This window comes from Capsaspora owczarzaki, assembly GCF_000151315.2.
Source record: "Capsaspora owczarzaki ATCC 30864 unplaced genomic scaffold supercont2.1, whole genome shotgun sequence".
In the NCBI taxonomy this organism is placed as follows: domain Eukaryota; class Filasterea; order Ministeriida; family Capsasporidae; genus Capsaspora; species Capsaspora owczarzaki.
Genome location: NW_011887292.1, coordinates 618168 through 640657, shown reverse-complemented (window position 1 = coordinate 640657; position 22490 = coordinate 618168). Strand labels below are relative to the sequence as shown.

Sequence of the window (22490 nt, the reverse complement as noted above, 5' to 3'; positions counted from 1 at the left end):
TCAATATATTCCATTATCTGGTTGCATTTTAGTCCTTCTCAGTCCCTTTTCGTTGCCCGTTCGTTGCAGTTGCAGTATGGGCAAGAAGAACAAGGCGCGAAACCGTTCGCACGATTCTGAGAGCGCTCAGGACGACACAAGCGATGCCTTCATCTCCGGCATCCAGCACGCCCATCCGTATCCGCATGCTGCAGGTGCCAGCGTTGGCTCTGGCTCTGGCTCTGGCTCTGGCTCTGGAGCTGCATCGAGCCCAGACAGCTTGACTGACTGTCCTCATGGTGCCAAGGCGCTGCGCATGTCGTCCGTCCGCCCGGCCATCAAGAACCTCTCAAAGCAATCGGACTTTGGCCAGTGCGAATCGTGTCCGACTCCTGCAGCCAAACGCGCTGGTGGTGGCGCAAAGTCATCGACGCCAGGCAGCGTTGCGCAACCGCAACCGCAAGCGCCAGCCACTGCGACTGCGCCTGCTGCTGTGCAGCCCAGCCTGCAGCCACCAAGTACGCCAGAAACTGCGTCTGACAACGAGCAGATCCAAGGGCAGCCGAGTTCTGGTTTGGCCGGGTCAGAAACACCTCAGCCAGCCACCGCGAGCGCTGCCAATGCGAGTGAATCGCTCATTGATCCGTCAAGTGCAACCATCACCGTCCCTAGCGTGGTGGATGGGCACGCTGTGCAACAGCAAACATCATGCGAGCAACCAAAGCCGATCGCCAACACGCCAGACACGGCGCTCGATGTCAGCAATGCGCACATTTTCATGTGCTTGACTTGTGGCGTGCGTGGGTGCTCGCGCTCAGATCCTGGGCAGCACGCTCTCGTACATTCGCAGGCAAAGGCATCGCATGTGCTTGCCATTAGTTTGCAAGAGCACACTGTTTGGTAAAACACGATTGCGCGATTTGACGCCTTCACTCTTCGTTCTCGCTTGCTTATTTCTGCGCGCTCGTGGTGGTGTTTGTATGTTAGGTGCTACGCCTGTGATGACTATGTCAAGTTGGTGCAGGGACAAGAGCTTCTTGGGGAGATCCGCGATTTGCTCGAGCACCAATGGGATAAAGCTTGCCGAAAAACTTGTACGTTGTGCAGATTCGTGTCATTTCATGTGTTGCATGTTTTCATTCTCTCTTGTGAGAAGAATGGCGCTTAGTGGCATTCTGCGGGGTGGTGGGGGGGGGGTTTGGATGTCCTGTCCTCATGGTTGTTCTTGATTTTTTTGAAATTGTGTTTGTCGGCTTTCCAACTTCTCTGCATTTCTTACAGCGACATTTGCACCTGGTGCCTCTCCAGCGACAGCCTCTCCCTCATCAGGAACCAAGGCGGCTGCCATTGTAGAGACGACGTCATCTGCTGGTGCCCCAAGCAAAGTCGGCAAGAGCAAACACAATCAGCCAGGAAAAGCGGTGTTGGTCGCGACCAACCTTGCCGCCGCTCCAGCGAAAGAATTGCATCCGCTGCATGCCCAACCCTCCACAGCCGCCTCTGCAAGTCTTTACTCGGTGGCTGCGATTCCGGTGAGGGGGCTGCACAACCTCGGCAATACGTGCTTTTTCAACTCGGTTTGCCAGGCGCTTGCACAGACCATGCCCCTGGCCCAAATGACCCTGCTATCTGATGCGCTGGACTATTCACGACCCACTCGAGCTGCGCTGCTTTCAACCGTTGCCGCCATTCGCACCGGGAGCTCCTCGTCCCCGTTCACGCCGTCCGAGCTGCTCAACCGTGCTGGCGCCGCCAATCGGCGTTTTCGAGGCCGGGCTCAGCAGGATGCGCAAGAGCTGTTACGATGCTTGCTCGACGCGGCTCTCGAAGAAGACCGCGCTCATTTGAAGCAGAAGAATAGTGGCAGTCGACAGCCAACTCCCACCCCGTCCGAAAGCGCCAGCACAGCCGACCCTGCGTTGAGCAAGAGCGGCGAAGAGGAGAAAGCGGACGAATCTGAGCAAGCTCGGCAGCAGCCCACTGCCCGAGTCAAGACATGGGTTGACGACATTTTCGGAGGCACACTGGAGAGCCGAGTCACCTGCGTCGCGTGCGGCTACGTGTCCACCACCCACGAGCCATTTTTAGACTTGTCGATCGAGATTCCCCCGCTCTTTGAAGACGGTAGCTCAAAGCGAAAAGCGCAGAGCGCTGCGGCGGCGGCTCACGCTCTGCGGCCCAGCAGTGCCTCCACGCGTGCCATGGACGAACTGGCCAGCCAGACCACGAGCAAACACCAGCAGAAAAAGGCTGCTGAGGCCAAACGTCAGGTAAGCCGGAACTTTTCAATGGAGTTGGTTTTTTTCGGCACATGCGTTCGATTTGGGTGCTGAACTGGTTTGTTTGCTTGTGTTTGCCACCAAAAATAGCTTCTCAAAAAGGAGCGTCGCCTAGCCAGTAAACGCGGAGACTCGTCACATTCAAACTCCGAATCCACTGAGCCGAAAGCTGAGAGCGAGTCGGCCGAGACTTCCGATGAGCTGCAAGTACCAGCAGTTCCTCCTACCTCTCAGGGAGGAACGCAGGAAGGGGATCAAGACGCAGTTTCGGAAGCAGCTGTATCGCATGAAGGAGACAGCAATCCCGTTTCGGAAACTGCTTCGATGGCGATAGTAGAAGACACCGAGACCCGCCCTTCCATTCCTGAAGATGTAACACCGAGCGAGGTCCGAGCACCAGCGCCGCATGTTGCGCACAACTTTAAGCCGGGTTCCCTGGAAGCTTGCCTGTCCGCCTTCTTTGTCAAAGAGCGCTTGGAAGGAAACAATCGCTACGGCTGCAAGAATTGCTACTCGCTTCGAATGAAGCGATCTGGATCCGCCGAGGTCGCTACCCCATCCGCAGACAGCAATACCGAACCGGACGCAAACGACGAAAACGCTTCCGACCCCACACACGCTGTCCGGGCGAATCTAGCAGCCCTGCACATCTCCACGAAAAAGCCAGACGCTGCTGATTTGCCTCTGGCTGGCAAGTATGCCGTCCTGCGCGCTCAGCCCAAAAAGGCCAAGGATCCAGAGGTCGATCGACAGGATGCGGACAAGCAATTCTTGCTGCACACTGCCCCGAACTGCCTGGTCGTTCATCTCAAGCGGTTTTGCCAGACTCGCCACGGCGCAGAGAAGAATACTCGATCTGTGCCCTTCCCACTGGTCCTCGATATGACCCCATTTACAACAATGGCGAATGACAGTGTCGAGTCCTCGTCCTCCTCTTCCTCCGCTTCCTCCTCTGTGATTTATGACCTTTACGCGATTGTCGTTCACATGGGCGGGATGGGCGGTGGGCACTACATTGCCAATGTGAAATCGCGACGAGAAGGCGGCCTTGACTCGTGGTTTAGCGTCAGCGACTCGCACGTGTCGACGATGGAAGTGCCTTCGGTGCTGTCGTCACAGGCCTTTATGCTGTTCTACGAGCGTCGAACGGCCGATCCAACCCCAGTGCACTAAAGTCAAATACAAGTCTTTTTGGTGACAACAACAATGATGAATCTTTTGCCGTATGAATTTGGAAATTGAACTTCTATTTTCGTGATGGTCAATATGCAAAACAACCGGGGGAAACATTGGACGGTTGCTTAGAGGTCTTGGCGAGCCAAGAAGCGGGTGATCATGGCATAGCCTTGTGGGGGAGCAGTCTGGGGAACCATGTGGCCAGCGGCAGTGACGGTGGCAAAGGCGAACGAGCCACCAGCCTTGCCGACGTTGTACGAAGTGTAGTAGCCAGCGGGGGTGGTGAAGCCCGACTCGGGATCCTGGTACGACCACGAGCGCCACGATTGAGCTTCGGGGTAGCCAAGACCAGAAGTCCACTCCTCGGAGGCAGTGTAGGGCACGCAGACGTCGTTCTGGCCGCTGTAGATGAGGACGCGGAGGTGGGGGATGAAAGTCTGGTACATGGGCATGACCGAGTCGAGGTTGGAAGTGTAGGTGATGTTGCCAGTGCAGATTGCCCATTGGCCAAGATCGGTGCGCACGTGGAGAGCCTGCTGGACGGTGGGGTTGGTGAGGTAAGCGGTGAGGAAGAAGCCGTCAATGCATTCATCGGGGCCGCCGACGGGGTCCTGCTGGAGGAGGGGGTGGTTGCGGTTGCCCATGTACTTGCGACGGAGAGCGTACTCGTTCTCAAAGCCGAGCTTGGCGGACGTGAGGCTGTTGATGCAGGGAGCGGTGTAGTCGTAAATGTTGACGTGACCAACCTCCTTGCTCATCTGGTCGAGGAGAACGTTGCAGGCAAGGGAAGGGTTGGCCAGGTTGGTGCACACGCTGCGAATCTGGCGCGCCAGCTTCTCGCTGTACAGACCGTGGCCGATGAGGTAGTTGACGGCAAACTCGGTGCCAGCAGGGCCGCAAGCGCCAAAGTTGTTGCCAGTGCAGCCGTTGCCGACGAGCATGCCCTTGAGGTTGATGTTGTTGTTCGGGGCGGTGAAGATGGAGTAGACGAGCGAGGGAACGTAGACCTGAGGGACCAAAAGCAAGACAAGAACAACAAAAACACCAAAAAAAAAAAAGTCGAAAAGCGGTGAGACATCGACCTTCTCAGACCGCAGCATCAGACCGCAGCAGCTTTGATGGCGGACTTACACCGGCGTACGACTCGCCAGCAATGTAGAACTCGTGAAGGGCAAGCTCGGGGTAAAGGGCAAAGAAGTTGATGAGCGCGTTGTGGCTGTCAGAGGCGGTCTGGTTGTCGTTGGTGTTGTAGTCAGCCTTGGTCGTGCCGTAGGAGAAGCCGACGCCAGCGGGAGCCTCGAGGAAGAGCATGTTGGCAGCACGGGTCCAGGCCCACGGGTTGTCGACGAGGGTGGGGAGAGCGGTGGCGTTGTACGACGAGACAAACTTGAAGGGGCCCATCTCATAGAAGAAGCCATCGAGCGAGGAGCAGCCCGGGCCGCCGTTCAGCCACAGGACCAAGGGAGCAATGTTGGGATCGACTTCGGTCGAGAAGACGAGCTGGTAGTGCAAGAAGCGAGCTGTCGATGGCAAAATCACGAGAGAGGGAGAGTGAGTGAGAGAGAGAGAGACAGCATGGTGAGTGACCAAGTGGAAATCGTCGACCACCAAGTTGCTCGCTCAATCATGATCATCAGACCGAGGGATGGTTGAAACGAGACAACGAGAATGTTACAAGTTTGCCAAATACAAAGCAACAGAATAGTAAAGCAATAGAATAGAAGAGAAGCGAGAATAATTGACATTGACGCCGTTGAATGACCGTCCATAAGAGGACGAAGATGTTGAAGATGAGATTGACTGATGATGATGATCAGTGACTGACGGATGACGATCGGAGTTCACGAAAGTGGGCCCATGTTGCTGCTGCTGTTGTTCTTTGTTGCATGGCGTTTGTGGCTGAACACCGAATCAAAAAAGCCATTCATTGCGTGACTGACGGCGACTCGTGACTTGGCATGGCGCAACTTTTTTTTTTTGTAATTTTTTTTTTTTTTTTTTTTTTGGTTGATTCATCCGTTCTTTTTGCTTTTTCCGTCTTCATTTCAAATGCACCAGCGTCGAGTCAGACTTACTCGGGGCGGCCTGCAGGTAGCCAGAGTACATGGCAGGGAACTGCTTGCCCTGGTAGTTGGGCAGGGTGGTCACCTTGTCGGCGGGGACGGCAGCGTAGGCGGCAACCGCAAACAGCGCCAGAACGGCAGCCACAGAAAGCTGAGCACGCATGGCAAAAAGGAAAGAAAAAAACAAAAAAAAAAAATAAAAAGACTGGCAATGAATGTCGATGAATGCGGCAATGCCGAATTCAATGCACATTCGCAGGTATTGTAGAGTAGATCGACAGGAAACTTGTGACATCGAACAACGGCCAATCTGGACGGGCAAATGGCGGAAATCAGCGAGAAAATGCAAGTGTTTGGACTTTGCGTCGCTCCTGTGGCTGATGTGAGCGTCTGGAGAGGTCCATCTCGCTTGCCTGGGTGGCGTTGTGGCCAATGGATGTATAGAAGTGCACAGGCGCGCTGGTGCTGGAGGCTGGGAGTCAATCTCGCAATCCCGTTTTTTGCGATTTCACTTTCACAAAGCCAAACTGCGAAAGTGAATCGTCCTTGTGCGCATTCATGCGAAGATTTGCATCAAGTTCGTCTTCCGTCAACCTTAACTCTGCATTACCATTACCATCTATCGCATTTTCAAATTATTGATACGGCCGTTTGATCGAGTACGAATCTCGAGCACCATTCTCAATCCAAAAGCGGATTTTTTGCGGCGTACAATGCTGTTGGTCCCGGTCGTCGTGCACATGCCGCCATGCAACATATCTACTTGAAAATCATATTTTACATCTCATGTTACTGAGCGAGGCGGCAAGATTTGGACGGTAATAACGGACTTCAATGCCGTTTTCGACCATGTCCGGTTCAGAGATTTGAGGTTGTCTTTCACGTATGGCCTTCGTTTGACAGGCCAGTAAGCCCTGGGAAAATGGCCATACAATGCCAAGTCGTTAACAAATCGGTCAGTAGAAGCGGATCAATCTCACTCGACGCGCCAGCCTGTTGTCACAATAAAGCGTTGCTACCTCCCATTTCTTTTGAGCCGTCCTCCAATCAAGCTCCCTCAGACACTAAAGCTCAACAGGAACAAAAGACTGCACGTCGCAGAACGGATCAATCGAATGTAATCTAATCTAAACAGCTATCGCAAACCAAATATTAAGCAGCACAAAAGCGCGAGCAACAACAACGCTATAAAATCGTTTCAGAAAAGCCAATGGCAACGGTTGCACCAATAGTGAGACCCGTTAGCAAAAAGAAGGTGAGAATTGTTCCGGCAAGTTCGCTCTGGGACTCTGGCACAAGAGTAGGGCCGATAATCATGGCACTCTACAATTTGCAACCACAAGAACAACAAGAACAACAAAATCCAAACGAAAAACACCCAATCACACAACGTCAGATTGATTGCCGTCTGGACATTGCGTTTGCGTCATAACACGGGCACACTTACCGAGCCGAGCCAGCCATTCGTAACGCCAAAGAAAACATTGAATATCACGCCCCAGGACTCGTGGTTGAAGAAGGGCTTGTCAGTCGGTACGGCGCATAGAATCAAGAGGGGAATAAAGACGAGCCGCGCCACGTTCAGCAGCACAAGCGTATTGAGCGGCATCTGGTACACGTATGCCGACAAAACCTTTCCAACCATGTCAAACAGGTTGAAGGTGGCAATGATGATGACTGGATACCAGTCTCCCCAATTCTTTGACGGAAAAGATGTGTCGATGCCCGGAAACACGGCTAACGTGATGAAAAAACACAGACAGGTGGAAAGCGCTGGCTTCCAGATCTGCTTGAGAACAATCCAACTCGTTTCTGGCCAAACCAGATGGATTGCACGCTTCCACCAGGGGACGGGAGCCTCTGGCCACACTTGTTCCACGGACAGCACTGATGGGGCGCTGGGCGTGCCGTTCAAGAAAGCGCGCACCTGCTCACGCTCTCCAGGATGCGCGGCGTTGCCTTCCATCGGCCCGTCGGACCACTTGTCTGCTCCATTCCCTCCGGCGGCTGTGGACGCATCAGCTTGCGTGAAATCCGTCATGGGAGACATTGCAATGCTTTCAGCGCCCTGTTGTGTAAACCATCGGACAAAGGCAGATCTTTGGATGGCATAGAAGGCCACCAGGCAGACGAGCAGCGTGACAAAGCTCAGCCCAAAGTACGCGTAAGTCGAATCGCGAAGGCCTGCTGGAGAATCCCCCGAAGCTGCCTTGGTGACGATTCGGTTGAACGAGACTAGCAGCCCCGCGGCACCTGTCACGAAGAAGCAGTACGAGTTGGTGTCAACTTGATTTAAGCTCACTTGCCGCCTCCAACCCGACCAAAAACTCCTGGCAAACCCAGACTGACTTACTTTCGCCAGCCATGACTGCTTGCGTGTATCGAGGTGGCAATTGTGCAGCAAGCCCGTAATACGACCCCTGTTGAACTAGTGTTTGTCGATCGAATGTTAGATGGACAGATTTCGCGTCCGTCTTGCCATCCAACAGAAACAGCAACTTACTGCCTCCACCAACACCCACAGTGCCAACCGCGAGTAGAGTCAATGCATAGCCAGTATCAACGGAGAGCGAGCCGCTGCTCATCGCCCCTTCGATGAACGGCATCCCGCCCAGCGCGATCAAGAATAGTGCATAAGAAAAGTAGACGCGCTGGTTTAAGGAAAATCGATCCACCACGCGCAAGTTGATAAAGGTCGCTGGGAATGTCGTGTACTGTTCAAGGTGGTCGCGGCAAACGAAATACGTACGAATCAATACGACTGCAACAGCATCTCGAGGTGTCGCAATCGAATACAGAAGAGCGACGCGTCTTACCATGTACACCGCCGTCATAAAAAATGCAATCTCGTGGTCGGGATACCGACTATGGAAGTAATCGATGGCTGGATGGTTTGGAAAACAGCGCCGAAATCGAAGCATGTCAAAGATGGGACCAGAATTGAAGCAACAATCCCTTCCGGCCACAGAGATATCTCTCTCTCTCTCTCTCTCTCTCTCTCTCTCTCTCTCTCTCTCTCTCTCTCTCTATCTCTCTCTCTCTCTCTCTCTCTCTCTCTCTATCTCTCACACTCGCTTTACCTGAGACGAAGGTGTTGTACGGCATGAGAAAGCCGCCAGCGCACAAAACAAGGCCAAAGTAAACAAGATTGCGCGCGTCGACCGGTGCGCCATTGGACCCATCCGACCACGCTGGAGCACTATTGCCATGCTCCAACCAAGTCTGTTGCTGCCGGACAGTGGTACTACGGCTTGGACCTTGGGCCCGAGCGGCGGTGCTCGAGTCGACATCGGCGTCGCTCAGCGCGGCAAACTCGAGTCGTTGGCGACGCGGCGGCTGTGATGATGCAGATGATGTTAACGCAGAGGATGATGCCGGACTGTCCGCAAACAGCCGACGGGCCACCGGGTGCTTCAAGGGAGGTGCAGGCGCCGCTACGTCCGTCGGCTGCTGCGAATGCCACGCAAACTCGTCTCCGTCTCCGTCTCGATCTCGATGCCGAGTGCCAAGCTGATACTTGTCATCGTCATCGCTGTACGAGTCCCTATCATCATCGTCAGGATCCGACGACTGCACGCGACGCCAGTCCATGGATGAACTGCACCTTCTGGCTGTTGTCGATTTGTCACGATCAGAGACTGAGATACAACGGTAGTACAGAATTGGGTTGTATTCAATCGAGAGACACACACACACAACACAAAAGCAGCCGCTTGAACAATCTTGCAGTCAAGACAGCGCCGAGAAGAACAACAAACGGGCAGACAACAAAACAGACAACCAAGAAAGAAAGAAAGAAAGAAAAAAAAAAAAACTTATTCTCATAACAAAACAATCGTTCTTGCTTTGTTTTTTCGTTGTTTTACTATCTTCAATGATGCTTGGCCTGAGACGTGGCAAGCTTGTAGTACAGGCCGCGCTTGTGCAAGAGCTCGTCATGGGTGCCTTGTTCGGCCACCTTTCCCTTGTGGAAGACGACAATCATGTCAGCATCCTGAATGGTGGACAGACGGTGCGCAATGACAATGGTCGTACGACCCTTGCTGGCGCGGTCGAGCGCTTCTTGCACAATCTTTTCACTCTCCGAATCGAGGGCAGAGGTAGCCTCGTCGAGCAGAATGACCTTGGGGTTGCGGATGAGGGCGCGCGCGATTGCAATGCGCTGCTTCTGGCCGCCGGAGAGCTGAGTACCACGCTCGCCGACCTGGGTCTTGTAGCCTTCGGGGAGAGCGGAGATAAAGTTGTGAATGTTGGCGTTGCGCGCAGCCTCCACGATTTCCTCGTCGGTCGCGTCGAGCTTGCCATAGCGAATGTTCTCCTCGATGCTGGTGCCAAAGAGAACAGGCTCCTGGCTGACCAGACCGAGCTGCGAGCGCAGGTGCGTCACGTTCATGGTGGAAATGTCCTGGCCATCCAAAAGCAGCGTGCCGCTCTTGGGGTTGTAGAAGCGCTCGAGCATACCAATAACCGTGCTCTTGCCACAGCCCGAAGCACCCACCAGCGCAACAGTGTGGCCAGCAGGCACGTTGAGGGACAGGCCTTGCAGAATCGGAATATCCGGGCGTTCGGGGTAGGAAAAGTGCAAGTCCTTCAGCTCAACAGTTGCGCTCTGAACGGCAACACGTGTGCCGTCTTGCGACATGGGATCGACCTCGGACTTGCGATCGAGCAGCTCGAAAATGTTGTAGCAGGCAATGCGCGCCTTGTCGGCATCCGTGGCGAGCGTGGACATCTGGCCGGCAGCCATGGCAGAGAAGACAATGGCGGTGAAGGTGCGAATCATCTCAGGGAAGGTCTGCTCGCCATCACCGACCAGGACACCGCCATAGTAGAAGGCAACGGCGTACGTGAAGAACATCATGGCCTGCGAGAAGCCAAAGCCAACGCCGGCAACGTGAGACTTCTTGACACCGAGGTGGTACGGGAAGACGAGCTCGTGCTCAAAGTTGGACAAGAAGAAGGCCTGCTTGTTCAGGGTGGTCACGGTGCGCGCGTTCTCGATTGCTTCAGAAGCGACCTTGCCCGACTTTTGGTAGGCCAGCTTGCCTTGGGCCGAAAAGCCACCGAGCGCCTTCATCTGGAGCGCGCCGGCAAACATGATGAGCGGGATGCAAGCAAGAATGACGAGCGTCAGCTTCCAGCCAGCCACAAAGGCAATAATCACACCGGCGAGCAGATTGACAGCGACTTGCGTCAGAGTACCAAAGCGGGAGCCAGCCATGCCCTGCACCATGCTCGCATCGACAGCCAGACGGGCAGTCAACGCGCCGGTTGCGTTCGCGGGCATGTCAAAGAAGGCAATGTTCTGGCGGAGCATGGCTTGGAAGCTCATTTCGCGCAAGCGCAGGGTCAGCCGTTCACCGGAAACGCCGAAAAAGTAGGTTTGCATGTAGTTGGCAACGCCAGTGACCACCGCGAGGACGACAAACATACCCGCCCAGAAGCGAGCGCCTTCGAGCAAATCGTCGCCAGTCTTGGAGAAGACGTCGAGAATCTCAGAGAAGAGAATGGCAAACACGGGCATGACCACGCCGTTCACTGCAGCACCAATCATGCCCAGAATCAGCAAGCCAAGCTCGGGACGGTTGAGCTTGAGAATGCGACTCAGGGGAACCTTGTAGTCTTCGGGCACAGCCGCCTTGGCCTTGGCGTCCGGGTCAAGCTCATCCTTGCCGTCCGCTCCCGCTTTCGCTCCGTCCTTGTCAGTCGTCGCTGCGGCATCGGTGCCGCCGATGGCAGCGCCCGTGCCGCTCATTTTGTTCGCAGAGCGGCGGGTGGCGTCGACAGAGCGGCGGGTTGGGTCGGCAGCGCCTCCGGGAACATCGAGGCTGTTGCCTTGTTCTTCGTCCTCACCCTCCTTCTTGCTGGCAGCGTGGAGAGCCTGGGCCTCAACGAGCGCAACGAATGCACCGTCGGGGATGGCCATGAGCTCGGCATGCGAGCCTTGCTCAATCACGTTACCGCCACCAAGCACGATAATCTTGTCAGCGTTGCGAACGGTCGAAAGACGATGGGCAATGACGATCGTTGTGCGGCCGACAGAGGCCTTGTCAAGTGCGTCCTGGACGATGCGTTCCGACTCGTTGTCGAGCGCAGAGGTGGCCTCGTCGAGAAGAAGGATGCGCGGGTTTTTGATCAACGCGCGAGCAATGGCGATGCGCTGCTTTTGGCCGCCGGAAAGTTGCGTGCCGCGCTCGCCAACGGGAGTACGGTAGGCTTCGGGCAGACTCATGATAAAGTCGTGAATGTTCGAGTTGCGGCACGCCTGGTAGATTTCCTCGTCGGTCGCAGTGGGCTTGCCGAGGCGAATGTTCTCCTGGATGGTCATGTTGAACAGGACGGGCTCCTGGCTCACAATGCCAACGGTCTCGCGCAGCCAATGGAGATTGAGCGACTTGATGTCTTGGCCGTCGAGGAAGACCTGACCTTCAACCGGGTCGTAGAAGCGTTCAATCAGCGAAATGATGGTGCTCTTGCCGCAACCAGAGGCGCCGACAAGCGCAACGGTCTGGCCGCTGGGAATGTCAATGCTGATGCCCTTGAGAATCTTGACCTCGGCGCGGGTGGCGTAGTGGAAGTGCACATCGCGGAGCGAAATGTCACCCTTGACAGTCGAAGGCTTGGCGCCCTCTGTAGACTCGGAATCGATCGGCGGAACGCGGTCAATGACCTTGAAGACGTGGAAGGCTGCGCCCATGCCCACACCAAACGCGGCAATCGGCGGGCCGGCGTGGCCGAGCGAGAAGGCGCCAATGATGACGGCAAAGAAGACGTTGAGCACGCCACCGGACGTCATGTGACCCTGGTCAATCATAATGCTGCCAAACCAGAAGGCAAGAGCGTAGGCGAGGAACATGATAAAGAAGGTGACACCAATGCCCAAGCCGGACGCGCGCGCCTTGCGCACACCAATGGTGTAGGCCTCAATGAGACGACCGGCGTAGCGAGTGAGCTCGAGCGGCTCGCCAGAGAACGAGGCGACAGTGCGGATGGAGGAGAGGACCTCCTCGGCAATAGCACCGGCGCCAGCGTAGGCCTTTTGGCCTTTCGTCGTGGCGGAAGCGAGCATCTTGGAGAAGAAGCCACCGCACACGGCAAGGAAAGGAATGACGGCCAGCAGCACGAGCGCAAGCTGCCAGCCACGCACAAAGGCAATGACAAAGCCAGCAAAGAAGGTGGTAAAGTGCTGGAAAAAGACGCCGACCTTCTCACCCACAGCTTCCTGGATGAGGAAGGTGTCGCTTTGGATGCGGGTGGTGAGATCGCCGGCCTTTTGGGTGTCAAACCAGCCAATGTCTTGACGAAGCATGGCTTTGACGTACCGGATGCGAATCGTTTTGGTGATGCGCTCGCCAGCAATCATCCAGCAGGCCATCTGAAGGTAGGACGTAATCCAGGCAAAGATAGCCAGGCCCACAAACCACATTGTAAACTCAAAGATGCCATCGTCAAACTTGTCGCGGTCGTCGGTCTGCGAGAACTCGGTGAAGACGTCAATCATCTCGCCGAAAATGATTGTCATGCCGGGCAACGAGCCACCAGCGCCGAGCGAGCCAAGCAAGCCGAGGCACATGAGAAGCTTGTCGAACGGGGTGGCAAAGCGCAAGAGGAGCTCCTTGAACGGGACCTTCTCGGCGTCCTTCTTTTTCTTCTTCTTGCCGTCCGCGTCCGTCTCGCTGTCGTCGTCGCCGTCGCCGTCGCCGCCCGACTTTGCGGGGGCAGCGATAATCTCGTCGGGATGGCTCAGCTGCTTCATTTCAATGGCGACAGAGTCGTCCGCACGCTTTTCGGCGCGTCGGGACTCTTCGCGCATGGCCTCGTTGTAGGACGGCAGGCGAGCGCGGACTTGCTGCATCTCCTCGTTGCCACTGTTCAGCGAGGTGCTGCTGCCGCGCTGCTCACTCGCAGCAGGCGGCGTAATGTGCACCGCGACGCTCGAGTCCAGGTTGTCCAACAGACCGTCGCTCGAGCTTTGGTGAATGGGATTTGACATCATCTTCCAAAGCTTGGTCGAGAGACAAGGTCAAAAAAAGCGAGGTCAACGAGCGATGGGGAAAGAAAGAACTGCACAAGCAAGAACAAGCGTGAGTGAGTAAACGACAGACAGAGGTGAACAGCGACAAAGGAAGGCCGAGTGGAAAGCGTGTGGTTTGAAATTTTGAAAACGAACAACAGGTGAACAGGTGGCGAAAGGCGTGAGTCAGTTCGCTCAATTTTCGCTCAGTTCGCTCAATCGCCGCCCCGCGTCCCCTTTCGCTCTCAATGCCACTCGCTTTGAAAACGGGGAAGCAGTGCAAAGTAGAGTCAAGAACGAAGGCACGACATACACAAAGACAGAGCCAAGACGAAAAAAAAAAAAAAAAAAGAAAAAAAAGAGAAAAATAAACGACTGCGTTTCTTCCAAACTGGAAAACACAAACTAAATAGTTCGCGAGATGATGATGACAAGCACAGGCAGCAGATATGAAACAAGACACGCAATGTGAACAAACAGAGACGACAGATCAACCATCGCACAGACAGGGGCGATGAGATGTTGGGGGGCGAGAGGGGAGTCAATGGATTGTGTAATCCTAGTGCGTGTGCTCTTTGGGATTTCCCCGACGTTGTTGGGTGGTGGTTTTCCCTTATTTTGTCGACGCCCTCTGGTCGATCCAAGTCCCTTGCTCAATCCAACAAAGACGAGGCTGCATGGGATGACATTTCCCCCATTTAGTGTGAAAGCGAGTAAGCGAGGGGGACGATGCAACACAGACAGCCAAGGAAGAGGCACAGTTCTGTTTGAAACCGCAAGCACCACGCGAGCTTTTTTTTTTTTTTTTTTTTTCTGTTTTTCCTTTTGGACTTCCACGAAATTCGGCGAATGAACTGTGCCTGAACTGTGTTGGTGTGTCACGCCGTGCTTTTGCTCGTGTGCTCCGCTCTACCACCACCAACAAGGAGAATTTTCAAATTTCCCTGAAAAATAAAGATGGATCGAAGGTGACGTGGCACGCGACTCAGATAGCGCTAAGACAAAAGATTGAGGCGCATTTCTGGGTGGAGGTGGCCGTTTCGTGTCTTGGCGTGCACTTGCATCCAGTTGCAAGTGTGGATCACGCAGCACCAGGAGGGGGTGCAGCGGTGGCAATATTCAGCGCCTCTCCAAACCGATGGAATGGAGCCAGCACCCACTCGCTGGGTTGTTCGGGGGGAAAAAGCAAGGCGAATGGCGTGGATCAGAGCAAAAAGGGGCGGAGTCTCAACCGTTTGCGTCAACCGTTTGCACCGCTCCAATTCGCAATTCTCCATGTATCGAAGGCTACTACTCCAACCGCTCCTCCCATGTTCCCCGCGCCCGTGTGAGAATTGAGTGACAAACGCAATCAGATCACTTACAAGAAGGAGACAAAAAGGAAGAAAGAAAACACACACACAAAAAAAAAAAGACTGAGCGAAGCCTGAAAACGGAAATGCTCCCAAATCGAGGTCCTCGGTAACAATCATCTTCCTGCATCAACGCACGATGGAAGTGTGTGCCAAAGCAGTAGAAGGTGGATTTTCCCCCATGAAACGACTGATGAAGCCGGGGGAACATCGAGTGGACGCACAACTTGTGTTTGTATCCTCGTCGGTGATTTTAACGGGCAGCCTCCGCGAGTGTGTGCGTCATTTGGCGCCGCCTCTTTTTGCAGAACACTCACAACAATCCTGCTGGTTGTATGGCCGAGTTGAGGTTTGCTACGGAGACGCGGAAGGTCTGGGTGGACTGTGTGAAACGGGGACTTTACTCGGAGTGATTTTGTTTTGGTTTTCCTGTCGCAGACAAACAGTATCCTCCCCCCCCGCCGCCTCCAAATCCACCCAGTTTACAGGAAATTGGTCAGTCTCGATCCTACGGCGGGTTTAGTTCTAGCACAACATGAAGTGATGCACTCCAAACCCATGCCAGCCCACATTCGTGATTTAGCGCCCTTGGTCTTCCACTCAATTCTCATTCATTTTCAAAGCCGGAAACAGCTTTATTGAAAGATCACTCGATCACAGTGTGTCGCGCCAGATTAGTGTCGCGCTCTCAGCTCAATCACCTTGCCGTAAATCGAATTGAAGGATTGGAGCGTTTGTTTACTGTTTCCCAAGGAGCTCCACCGGCTCCATGTGCGCCAGGCTCAACACAGCAAGCACGACAAACACCTCCACATTCCACAGTTGCTGTTTGCTCGAGCTTGCACTTGTGGATTTACGAGGCGGAATGCGCTCGAGTTCCATTGCCCGCCACAAAACTCGTCCTGCCCTCGATTCACTTTTCCAAAGCTGCCGCTTCGCTTGCTGCTCAAATGCACGTACAATCATGGGACTCGAGTGCAAGACCTCTGGCACCAAATTAACGGCTCTCTGAAACACCAAAGCTCTTTGCTCGTTTTGGGACATTGCTCATTCGGTCTCTCCTCTTTTGCAACAGCAATGAAGTAAGACGGCCCAACCATGCCGTGCTCCTCCTATCGACCAGCCCGGCCTTCTTGTTCGACCACATACAACAACTGTCTTACAACAGTGACGGGGGGGGTGTTTGCGCGCGTCGCTGATCGTGGGAGACGAGGCCGTGGAGGGAAAATGTGCCGCCAAAACCGATGCGTTGCTGGCCACTTTCCGAGCATACGAGCGACTTTTCGGCAGTCGTCGAGGACTCTGGCAGACTGCACACGAACAAACGCGTGATTCTGGGCAGGGGGACGCGGAACGGGCCCAGCAAGAGGCTCAAGCGGATGAGTGGGGTTGATCCGTTCGTCCAGCCGCTCGCGCCTTTCAACCCCTCTCTCGCACCCATCCGCGCCCGTCGTGTCCCGCCCTTCGTTGCAATCCGATACAGCACGACTTGTCCAAGGCGATTCACTCGGGGAGGACGGAATCTGTGCACGCAGAGGCGACGGATTGTCGTTGCAAAGCCATCAGCCCAGCCAGCAGCACAATCGCTTTCACCGCTTTGACGATTTCCAACCTCCTCTCTGCAAACTTTTTATTTTTATTTTTTGCCGACCCTCACTTCTCGCCTTCTGCACCCCCACCCCTGTTCTTGTTCATTCAGGCTCGAGCTTTGCAACTTCAGTGGATTCAAGATCTACCCCGGCCACGGCCGCCGCTACATCCGCTCGGATGGCCGCGTAAGTTTTTTTTCTTCTTTTCTTGTAGCTGTTCGGAGAGTTCCTGGTTTCTTGTGCTTGGCGTTCCGCGGCACCTGCATGCGGCATTGGAGTTGTGCCAACCGCTAATATGCAAGCCATCTGGGGGGGATGGAGAGGAGCACCGTTGGAGAGAGGATTCGACTCGCTGCCATGTTTTCGTTCGTTCGCCCGACAAGCTCCCTCACCTCCGTCGTTTTCCCCAAACACCCTTGTAGAGCTACATCTTCATCAACTCCAAGTCGGAGTCCCTCTTCCTCCAGAAGAAGAACCCCCGCAAGATTAGCTGGACCGTCCTCTACCGCCGCAAGCACCGAAAGGGCGCTTCCGAGGAGGTTGCCAAGAAGCGCACCCGCCGCACCGCCAAGTTCCAGCGATCTGTTGCTGGCGCTTCCCTTGAGGCCATCCTTGCCAAGCGCAACCAGAAGCCCGAGGTTCGCAAGGCCCAGCGCGACCAGGCTGTCCGTGCCGCCAAGGACGCCGCCAAGGCCAAGCAGGCCAAGAAGCCCGCTGCCGCCAAGGCCGGTGACAAGACCGCCGCCAAGGCTGCCGTCAAGAACGTCAAGGCTGCTGCTCCCCGTGTTGGCGGCAAGCGCTAAGCACTCTGTTCCCCCGAGCGCTTTTTTTTGACCTCTTATATACCGCCCCTTTGTATCAGCAATGAACCAGAAGTTGCGATGTTTCTATCCTTTTTGTTTATGGTTTGTGGTTGTGTTGTAGCAAAGTGGGGGGGGGGAAGTGAGCATTGGTGATTGTGGGTTTTTATTGGGGTAACAGTTTTTCCAGGCTTTACGGGACGTGCGCAGCCAAAAACGCATCCGCGCGTGCAAACATGCTCGCATAGGTCGAAGCACTGGAGAAAACGTGCCCCTCGCCTTCAAAAATATAAAACTCGACAGGCCCTTGGACGGCTGCGCGAATGGCAAGCGCCTGGGCTTTCGGAACGACCGTGTCCGCGTCGCCCTGGAAGATGATGAGCGGCTTGGTGATGCGACTGACGTGGGTGAGCGGCGAGCGTTCCGTGTAAAGCAGAGCTTGTTGATCAGGTTGCGCGGGGGTGCCAACCAGCGTCCCAAAGTAAAATCGCTCGAGCAGGTGGGTGGTTTGCTCGAGCGCTGCAAGCGACGTGACGCCGTTGATATCAATGCCAGCCGCCCACGATGCGCCGTGGAGCGCAAGTGCCATCAGGGTAGTGTACCCACCCGCGGATGCGCCGTAGCACACGGTGCGGGCCGGGTCGGCAATGCCGGCCTGAATGAGAAAGTTGCGAGCAGCTTGCAGATCGGCCACGTCGTGCACACCCCAGTTTTCGTTCAGAGCCTCTCGGTAGGGACGCCCATAGCCGCGAGATCCACGGTAGTTGACGGCGCAAACAATCCAGCCCTTGGAGACAAAGTGCGAGACAAGCGGGAAGAAGTTGTCGGTAGCCATTCCCGTCGGACCCCCGTGGATCATGAACGCGGTCTGCGTGGGCGTGGGCACGCCAAACAACCCAGCAGGTGCGCCCGAAACGGCACCAGCGTCGAGCACTTGCTTGGGGATGTACAGGTGGGCGTACGCCTGATCGATGCGAGTGTCCACGCGAGACGCCGTCGTCGTCAGTGCTGATGCTTGCTCTGTCGACCATGTCGCAACGGGTGGCAAGCTCTGCACAACAACGGGGTCTATGGGGAAGGCAAAATGGACTGGTTTTGGCCCGATCGCCTGCTGCATAAGCGAGCCTGGCGCAAAGCCGCCTTGCAGCACTGTGGTTGCAGATTCCGCGCGCCGGTCTGCCGACAGCGACACCAAAAAGGTTGTTCCGACCGTGTGGTAGTCGGAAAAGTAGGCCACGAAAGACGCGCCATCGCTGCACGCAAAGACATTTTCGTAAAAGCCGCGAGGAAGCGATTGGATTGGCCGCAGCAGCCCGAGTTGCACGGTAGCCGTACTGCTCAAGTCCAGTTTGGCCACATGCATGGCAAAGACCCCATCTGCAACAACCGCAAGCGCAATGGCATCGCGACCAACCCACGCGAAAGTGCTCGTCCCGGCACACCACGAGTTCCAGGCAAGCTCGGCTTGAATTTGCGCCAAGTCCACCAGCACACGGCTCGTGGCAAAGTTGTCTGCGGCGCTGGCAATCCAGAGGCTCAGGCGACCCGTGCGGTCTGACGCATACAGCAGGTGCTGGCCGTCGGGCGAAAACCGCGGATAGCCCACTTGCACACCTTCGCCGCCATCCAAATACCGGACCACCCAGGGCGCGGATGTGTGCGTGCGCGTGGCCATCGCAATCCAAGAGGACGTCCACATCATTGCAGCTGCGCGCCAAGAGTGGAAGACTAGCAGGTTTGGGTCGGCTGGGCTGGTGCATGGATCGTACGTGAAAATGTCGCGCATCTCATCAACCACAGGGACGATGGATGGGCCTGCAGAGGAGGAGGATGCGCCTGGTGCGTTGTCAGCCACAGTCGGAATAGCGGCAGCATTGGCAGAAGTGGCAGTAGCATCATCGGGAATGGCGACAATGCGCATCCGATTGCGACCCTCGCACACAGCATAGATGGTGCCATCCTGAGAAATTGAGGGGGCATACAACTTGAGCGCGGGATCGCCAAACTGGGTTTCGAGCGTCCGGTTGTCGGGGGAAACGACTGGCATCGGCAATCCGCCAGTTACAGACACTCGGAACAGCGTGCCGCGCGACGAAAGCACCAGCGACGACGAGTCGGGAGTCCAGCAGTACGTGCCACCGCCATAGGCCGTGTTTGTGCTGAGCGGCAGGGACGACAGCGCGACGGACGAGCTGCCCAGCGACTTGGCGAACGTCCGGATTGCAGACGAGGAGACTGTCGGCGGGACGGGCTGCGACGGGTCAGTCCTGCGCACATGCAGCAGACCTGCACTCACGAACGCGAGGAAGCAGCCGTCGGGCGACGGGCGACACTCGCGGAAGCGGGGACCCGACAGAAGGACGTCCTGAAGAAGCGAGTTGTTGTTGTTGGAGTTTGACATGGATTTCAAAGCAGAGGATTAATCATCCACACAACAAAGGACGAGTGCATTGAAGGCGAAACATGTTGGGAAATTGGATTTATTGGAAAGCAACAAGCAACAAAATCGAAGGGGACAAAAAAAGAAAATCGCAGAAAAAAAACATCGAGTAACGCATGCAAACGGACACAAAAACACAAAACAAAACAGGGCGACCACCAGGGGAGCAACCCTCCAAAGGCGGGCCAAAATCATGCAACACACACGGACGGTTGGCCGTTCAGGGGAAGCAGGCAATGAGGCAGATGCCAAACAGAAGAAACATTAACAAAAAGGTTTGTTTTTTGAAGAATTTGAAAAAAAAAATTGAATCAAAGTGAGAAGGATGTGGTGAGCAAGCTTGGGATCCGACTTCAGAGCGCCAAAACGAGAGAGAGCGCTGCTATCGGACAAGATTGGCCACCAGAGCGTCCACGAACGTGCAGCAGTCATCGAGAGTTTGCGCGCCACCGTGGAGCTTGGGAGCGAGATAGAGGCAAATGCTGCCAATCAAGTCTTCCTGCACGGAGGCGGAGAGCAAGGTCGTTGTGGGAGACGGCGGCATCAGCTGGTCGGGAAGCTCGCGCAGCACCGAAACGAGAACGGCAGCGGCGAGGACGGAGGGGCGGTAGGCGAGCGATTCGTAGTTGCTGTAGCACGAAACCAACCGTGACAAGCCCAGACGAGCGATGGCATCCTTGGGCGCGGACGCCGGCGGGAAATCTGCCAGATTGTCCTCGCCCTCATCACGCTCTTCCAAAAAGTCGTCAATGCAGTCATTGTCGTCGTGGCCGACGTGTTCGTCATCGTCCTCCATGTTGAGACACCGCGTCAGGCTGGGTGCCGCGTTGCCTAGCCGCCGCGGAGGCAGCCGGGACGCCGTATCATCGTCCAGGATCATATCGCCAGCGCTCGGGTGCTCGGGATCGAAGGAGATGGTGCTGGACGTGCTGTCGTACCGGACACGGCGACGCTGAGACACGGTCGCCATCCACTGCTGGTGTTGCATGGACTGATGTGACAAGTGATGGCCGTGGTGATGGCCCCCTAGGCTGCCGCCGCTGAGCGTGCTGCTCGTCAGCGAAGCCTTGCGCGCTGCAAAGCGTGACATGGCATCCGGGCGTGTGCGTGACGCACCTTCCTCGGGTGTATCGGACATGTCAGCCGCCTGGCCCACGACCGCGGAAGGCGGGAGGACGAGCGGCGACATGCCACCACCGGGGCCACCAGACCCCAAGCCGCCAGAGCTGGAGCCCGAGCTGGAGCCCGAGCCGAGGCCGGAGCCGGCGGAAGACATGGTGTCGCTTCCGACGCCAGAATCCATCAGCGATACAGAGTCGCCGTGGTTGATGTGGTTGATTGCCTCGACCAGCACATCGTCGGTCGAGTTGCCGTGCACATCCGGCACTGTCCCCATCAGCAAGGGCGAGGCCCATGGCGAGGACAGGAAGGAGGCCAAGGCTTGCGAGGCCGCCGAGCTCTTGAGAGGCTGGACGAGGCGCTGCTGCACAAGAAGCTCGTGGAGATGGAAGAACATGCTCTCGTGCGAGACGGCGTGCACTTGCCACTTGAGCTTCTCCAGAATGGTCTTCTCCATGCGGAGCATTTCACTGGCAGAGTAGGCATGGTCGCAGCAAAACACGAGCTCTTGGAGCGTGGGCTTGACCTCAATTTCCTCCTGCATCTTGGCAGCAATCATGAACGACGCCAGACCGATGAGTTGGAGATGGCGCGGCTTGACGCGGACGCGGGACAGGAAGCGATCGACATAGTTGACGGCAAGGAAGAAGGTCTCGGTGGTGTACTCAAACTGGTTGTTGAGCTTTTCGAGCCACGACACGAGCCGGTCGCGCATGACGGGGGTGATTTCGCCGCGCTGAATTTTGGCCAGGTAGCTCGAGCAGGGTAGTTGGTCGCCTTCCTCGTTCAGCAGACGCATCAAGCGACGTTCTGCGCGCGGCGTGGTCTGCTGCATGTACGAGCCCGAACCACCAAACGACGACGACAGAACGGACGAGGAGAGCGGCTCATAGTGGCCCACACTCGAGCTGAGCGGCGAGAAGAAGGTGCCGCCATGGTGAGGCATGCTGTGGGCGCCGCCAAACGAGGACGAGAGCGACGAGAGCGACGACGACAACGAGGACGAGAACGAGTTGTGAGGCACAGAGTGGCGCGGGTCGAAACTGTTGTTCATCGAGAACGGCGACATGGATTCCAGCATGCTCGAGCCGTGGGGCATGGAGGCAGCAGCTGGACTGCAAAACATGGTGCCGCCGAGCGAGCCAGCGTGTGATTGGCTCAGCTGCGGTTGTTGTTGTTGCTGGTGCTGGTGCTGTTGAGACTGTTGCTGCTGGGCAACGCGCCACGACGAGCTCACGCTCGATGCGCGACCTCCCTTGGACGTGCCGCGCGCGTTGGAGGCAGAGGGAATGGGAATATTCCGCGATGCAGACGGGATGGGGATGTTGCGCGACGCGGACGGCCCCTGAAGCGCGAGATCGTCGGTCGTTGCAAGCGAATCCTCATCCATCAGCATGGGTGTAAGCAGAAGACTCGAGTCGCTGCTGGCTTTGGAGACGGTCGGGTGGACGCCGCGGAATGAGACGGGAATGGGCAGCGCGGGGGCGCCTCCTGTAATGATGCGTGCCTGTGGCATCATCACCGCACCACCGCCACCACCACCGTTAGCCATGGACATTGAGGCGGGATGGTGTTTGCCTCCCGCGCTCATGGCACGCTGTTGCTGGTGTTGCTGGTGTTGCTGGTGTTGCTGCTGCTTGTTGCCGTGGTGTCTTGGCTGGTGCTGGTGCTGTTGCTGT

At 56.0% G+C, this 22490-nt stretch overlaps 7 protein-coding genes across 7 annotated transcripts; 2 read left to right on the top strand and 5 right to left on the bottom strand.

Annotated features, from left to right (window-relative positions):
• Positions 1-53: 53 nt before the first annotated feature.
• Positions 54-3496, top strand: CAOG_00185 (hypothetical protein). Its single transcript, XM_004364999.2, has 4 exons — positions 54-879; positions 967-1073; positions 1261-2249; positions 2349-3496. The coding sequence occupies exons 1-4, from the start codon at positions 77-79 to the stop codon at positions 3429-3431; spliced, it is 2982 nt and encodes a 993-aa protein (XP_004365056.1). The 5' UTR covers positions 54-76; the 3' UTR covers positions 3432-3496.
• On the bottom strand, positions 3483-5701 carry CAOG_00184 (cathepsin A). The gene is made up of 3 exons (XM_004364998.2): positions 5510-5701; positions 4566-4954; positions 3483-4441 (listed from the first exon to the last, which is right to left on the bottom strand). The coding sequence occupies exons 1-3, from the start codon at positions 5658-5660 to the stop codon at positions 3560-3562; spliced, it is 1422 nt and encodes a 473-aa protein (XP_004365055.1). The 5' UTR covers positions 5661-5701; the 3' UTR covers positions 3483-3559.
• Positions 5702-6600: 899 nt separating this feature from the next.
• On the bottom strand, positions 6601-9127 carry CAOG_00183 (hypothetical protein). The gene is made up of 6 exons (XM_004364997.2): positions 8578-9127; positions 8314-8381; positions 8001-8211; positions 7851-7925; positions 6945-7750; positions 6601-6820 (listed from the first exon to the last, which is right to left on the bottom strand). Exons 1-6 carry the CDS (start codon positions 9086-9088, stop codon positions 6683-6685), a joined length of 1809 nt encoding a protein of 602 aa, XP_004365054.1. The 5' UTR covers positions 9089-9127; the 3' UTR covers positions 6601-6682.
• Positions 9128-9149: 22 nt separating this feature from the next.
• On the bottom strand, positions 9150-14922 carry CAOG_00182 (multidrug resistance protein 1a). Its single transcript, XM_004364996.2, has 2 exons — positions 14876-14922; positions 9150-13561 (listed from the first exon to the last, which is right to left on the bottom strand). The coding sequence occupies exon 2, from the start codon at positions 13491-13493 to the stop codon at positions 9369-9371; it is 4125 nt and encodes a 1374-aa protein (XP_004365053.2). The 5' UTR covers positions 13494-13561; positions 14876-14922; the 3' UTR covers positions 9150-9368.
• Positions 14923-15895: 973 nt separating this feature from the next.
• Positions 15896-17342, top strand: CAOG_00181 (ribosomal protein L24). The gene is made up of 3 exons (XM_004364995.2): positions 15896-15945; positions 16563-16638; positions 16875-17342. Exons 1-3 carry the CDS (start codon positions 15941-15943, stop codon positions 17253-17255), a joined length of 462 nt encoding a protein of 153 aa, XP_004365052.2. The 5' UTR covers positions 15896-15940; the 3' UTR covers positions 17256-17342.
• A 46-nt stretch (positions 17343-17388) lies between these two features.
• CAOG_00180 (hypothetical protein) lies at positions 17389-19692 on the bottom strand. The gene has a single exon (XM_004364994.2). It carries the CDS (start codon positions 19651-19653, stop codon positions 17446-17448), a length of 2208 nt encoding a protein of 735 aa, XP_004365051.2. The 5' UTR covers positions 19654-19692; the 3' UTR covers positions 17389-17445.
• A 24-nt stretch (positions 19693-19716) lies between these two features.
• On the bottom strand, positions 19717-22490 carry CAOG_00179 (cyclin Dx). The gene has a single exon (XM_004364993.2). The coding sequence runs from the start codon at positions 22400-22402 to the stop codon at positions 20075-20077; it is 2328 nt and encodes a 775-aa protein (XP_004365050.2). The 5' UTR covers positions 22403-22490; the 3' UTR covers positions 19717-20074.

Excerpts from the sequence above, each read along its gene's own strand:
- CAOG_00185 (XM_004364999.2), top strand. The coding sequence starts at position 77 with ATGGGCAAGAAGAACAAGGCGCGAAACCGTTCGCACGATTCTGAGAGC. Across the intron at positions 880-966 it reads TTGCAAGAGCACACTGTTTG|GTGCTACGCCTGTGATGACT; the intron begins GTAAAACACGAT and ends TTTGTATGTTAG. Across the intron at positions 2,250-2,348 it reads CTGCTGAGGCCAAACGTCAG|CTTCTCAAAAAGGAGCGTCG; the intron begins GTAAGCCGGAAC and ends CACCAAAAATAG.
- CAOG_00184 (XM_004364998.2), bottom strand. The coding sequence starts at position 5,660 with ATGCGTGCTCAGCTTTCTGTGGCTGCCGTTCTGGCGCTGTTTGCGGTT. Across the intron at positions 4,955-5,509 it reads CTACCTGCAGGCCGCCCCGA|CTCGCTTCTTGCACTACCAG; the intron begins GTAAGTCTGACT and ends TGCCATCGACAG. Across the intron at positions 4,442-4,565 it reads CTGGCGAGTCGTACGCCGGT|GTCTACGTTCCCTCGCTCGT; the intron begins GTAAGTCCGCCA and ends TTGGTCCCTCAG.
- CAOG_00183 (XM_004364997.2), bottom strand. The coding sequence starts at position 9,088 with ATGGACTGGCGTCGCGTGCAGTCGTCGGATCCTGACGATGATGATAGG. Across the intron at positions 7,926-8,000 it reads TGTGGGTGTTGGTGGAGGCA|TTCAACAGGGGTCGTATTAC; the intron begins GTAAGTTGCTGT and ends GACAAACACTAG. Across the intron at positions 7,751-7,850 it reads AGCAGTCATGGCTGGCGAAA|GTGCCGCGGGGCTGCTAGTC; the intron begins GTAAGTCAGTCT and ends TCTTCGTGACAG.
- CAOG_00182 (XM_004364996.2), bottom strand. The coding sequence starts at position 13,493 with ATGATGTCAAATCCCATTCACCAAAGCTCGAGCGACGGTCTGTTGGAC.
- CAOG_00181 (XM_004364995.2), top strand. Across the intron at positions 16,639-16,874 it reads ACATCCGCTCGGATGGCCGC|AGCTACATCTTCATCAACTC; the intron begins GTAAGTTTTTTT and ends ACACCCTTGTAG.
- CAOG_00180 (XM_004364994.2), bottom strand. The coding sequence starts at position 19,653 with ATGTCAAACTCCAACAACAACAACTCGCTTCTTCAGGACGTCCTTCTG.
- CAOG_00179 (XM_004364993.2), bottom strand. The coding sequence starts at position 22,402 with ATGAGCGCGGGAGGCAAACACCATCCCGCCTCAATGTCCATGGCTAAC.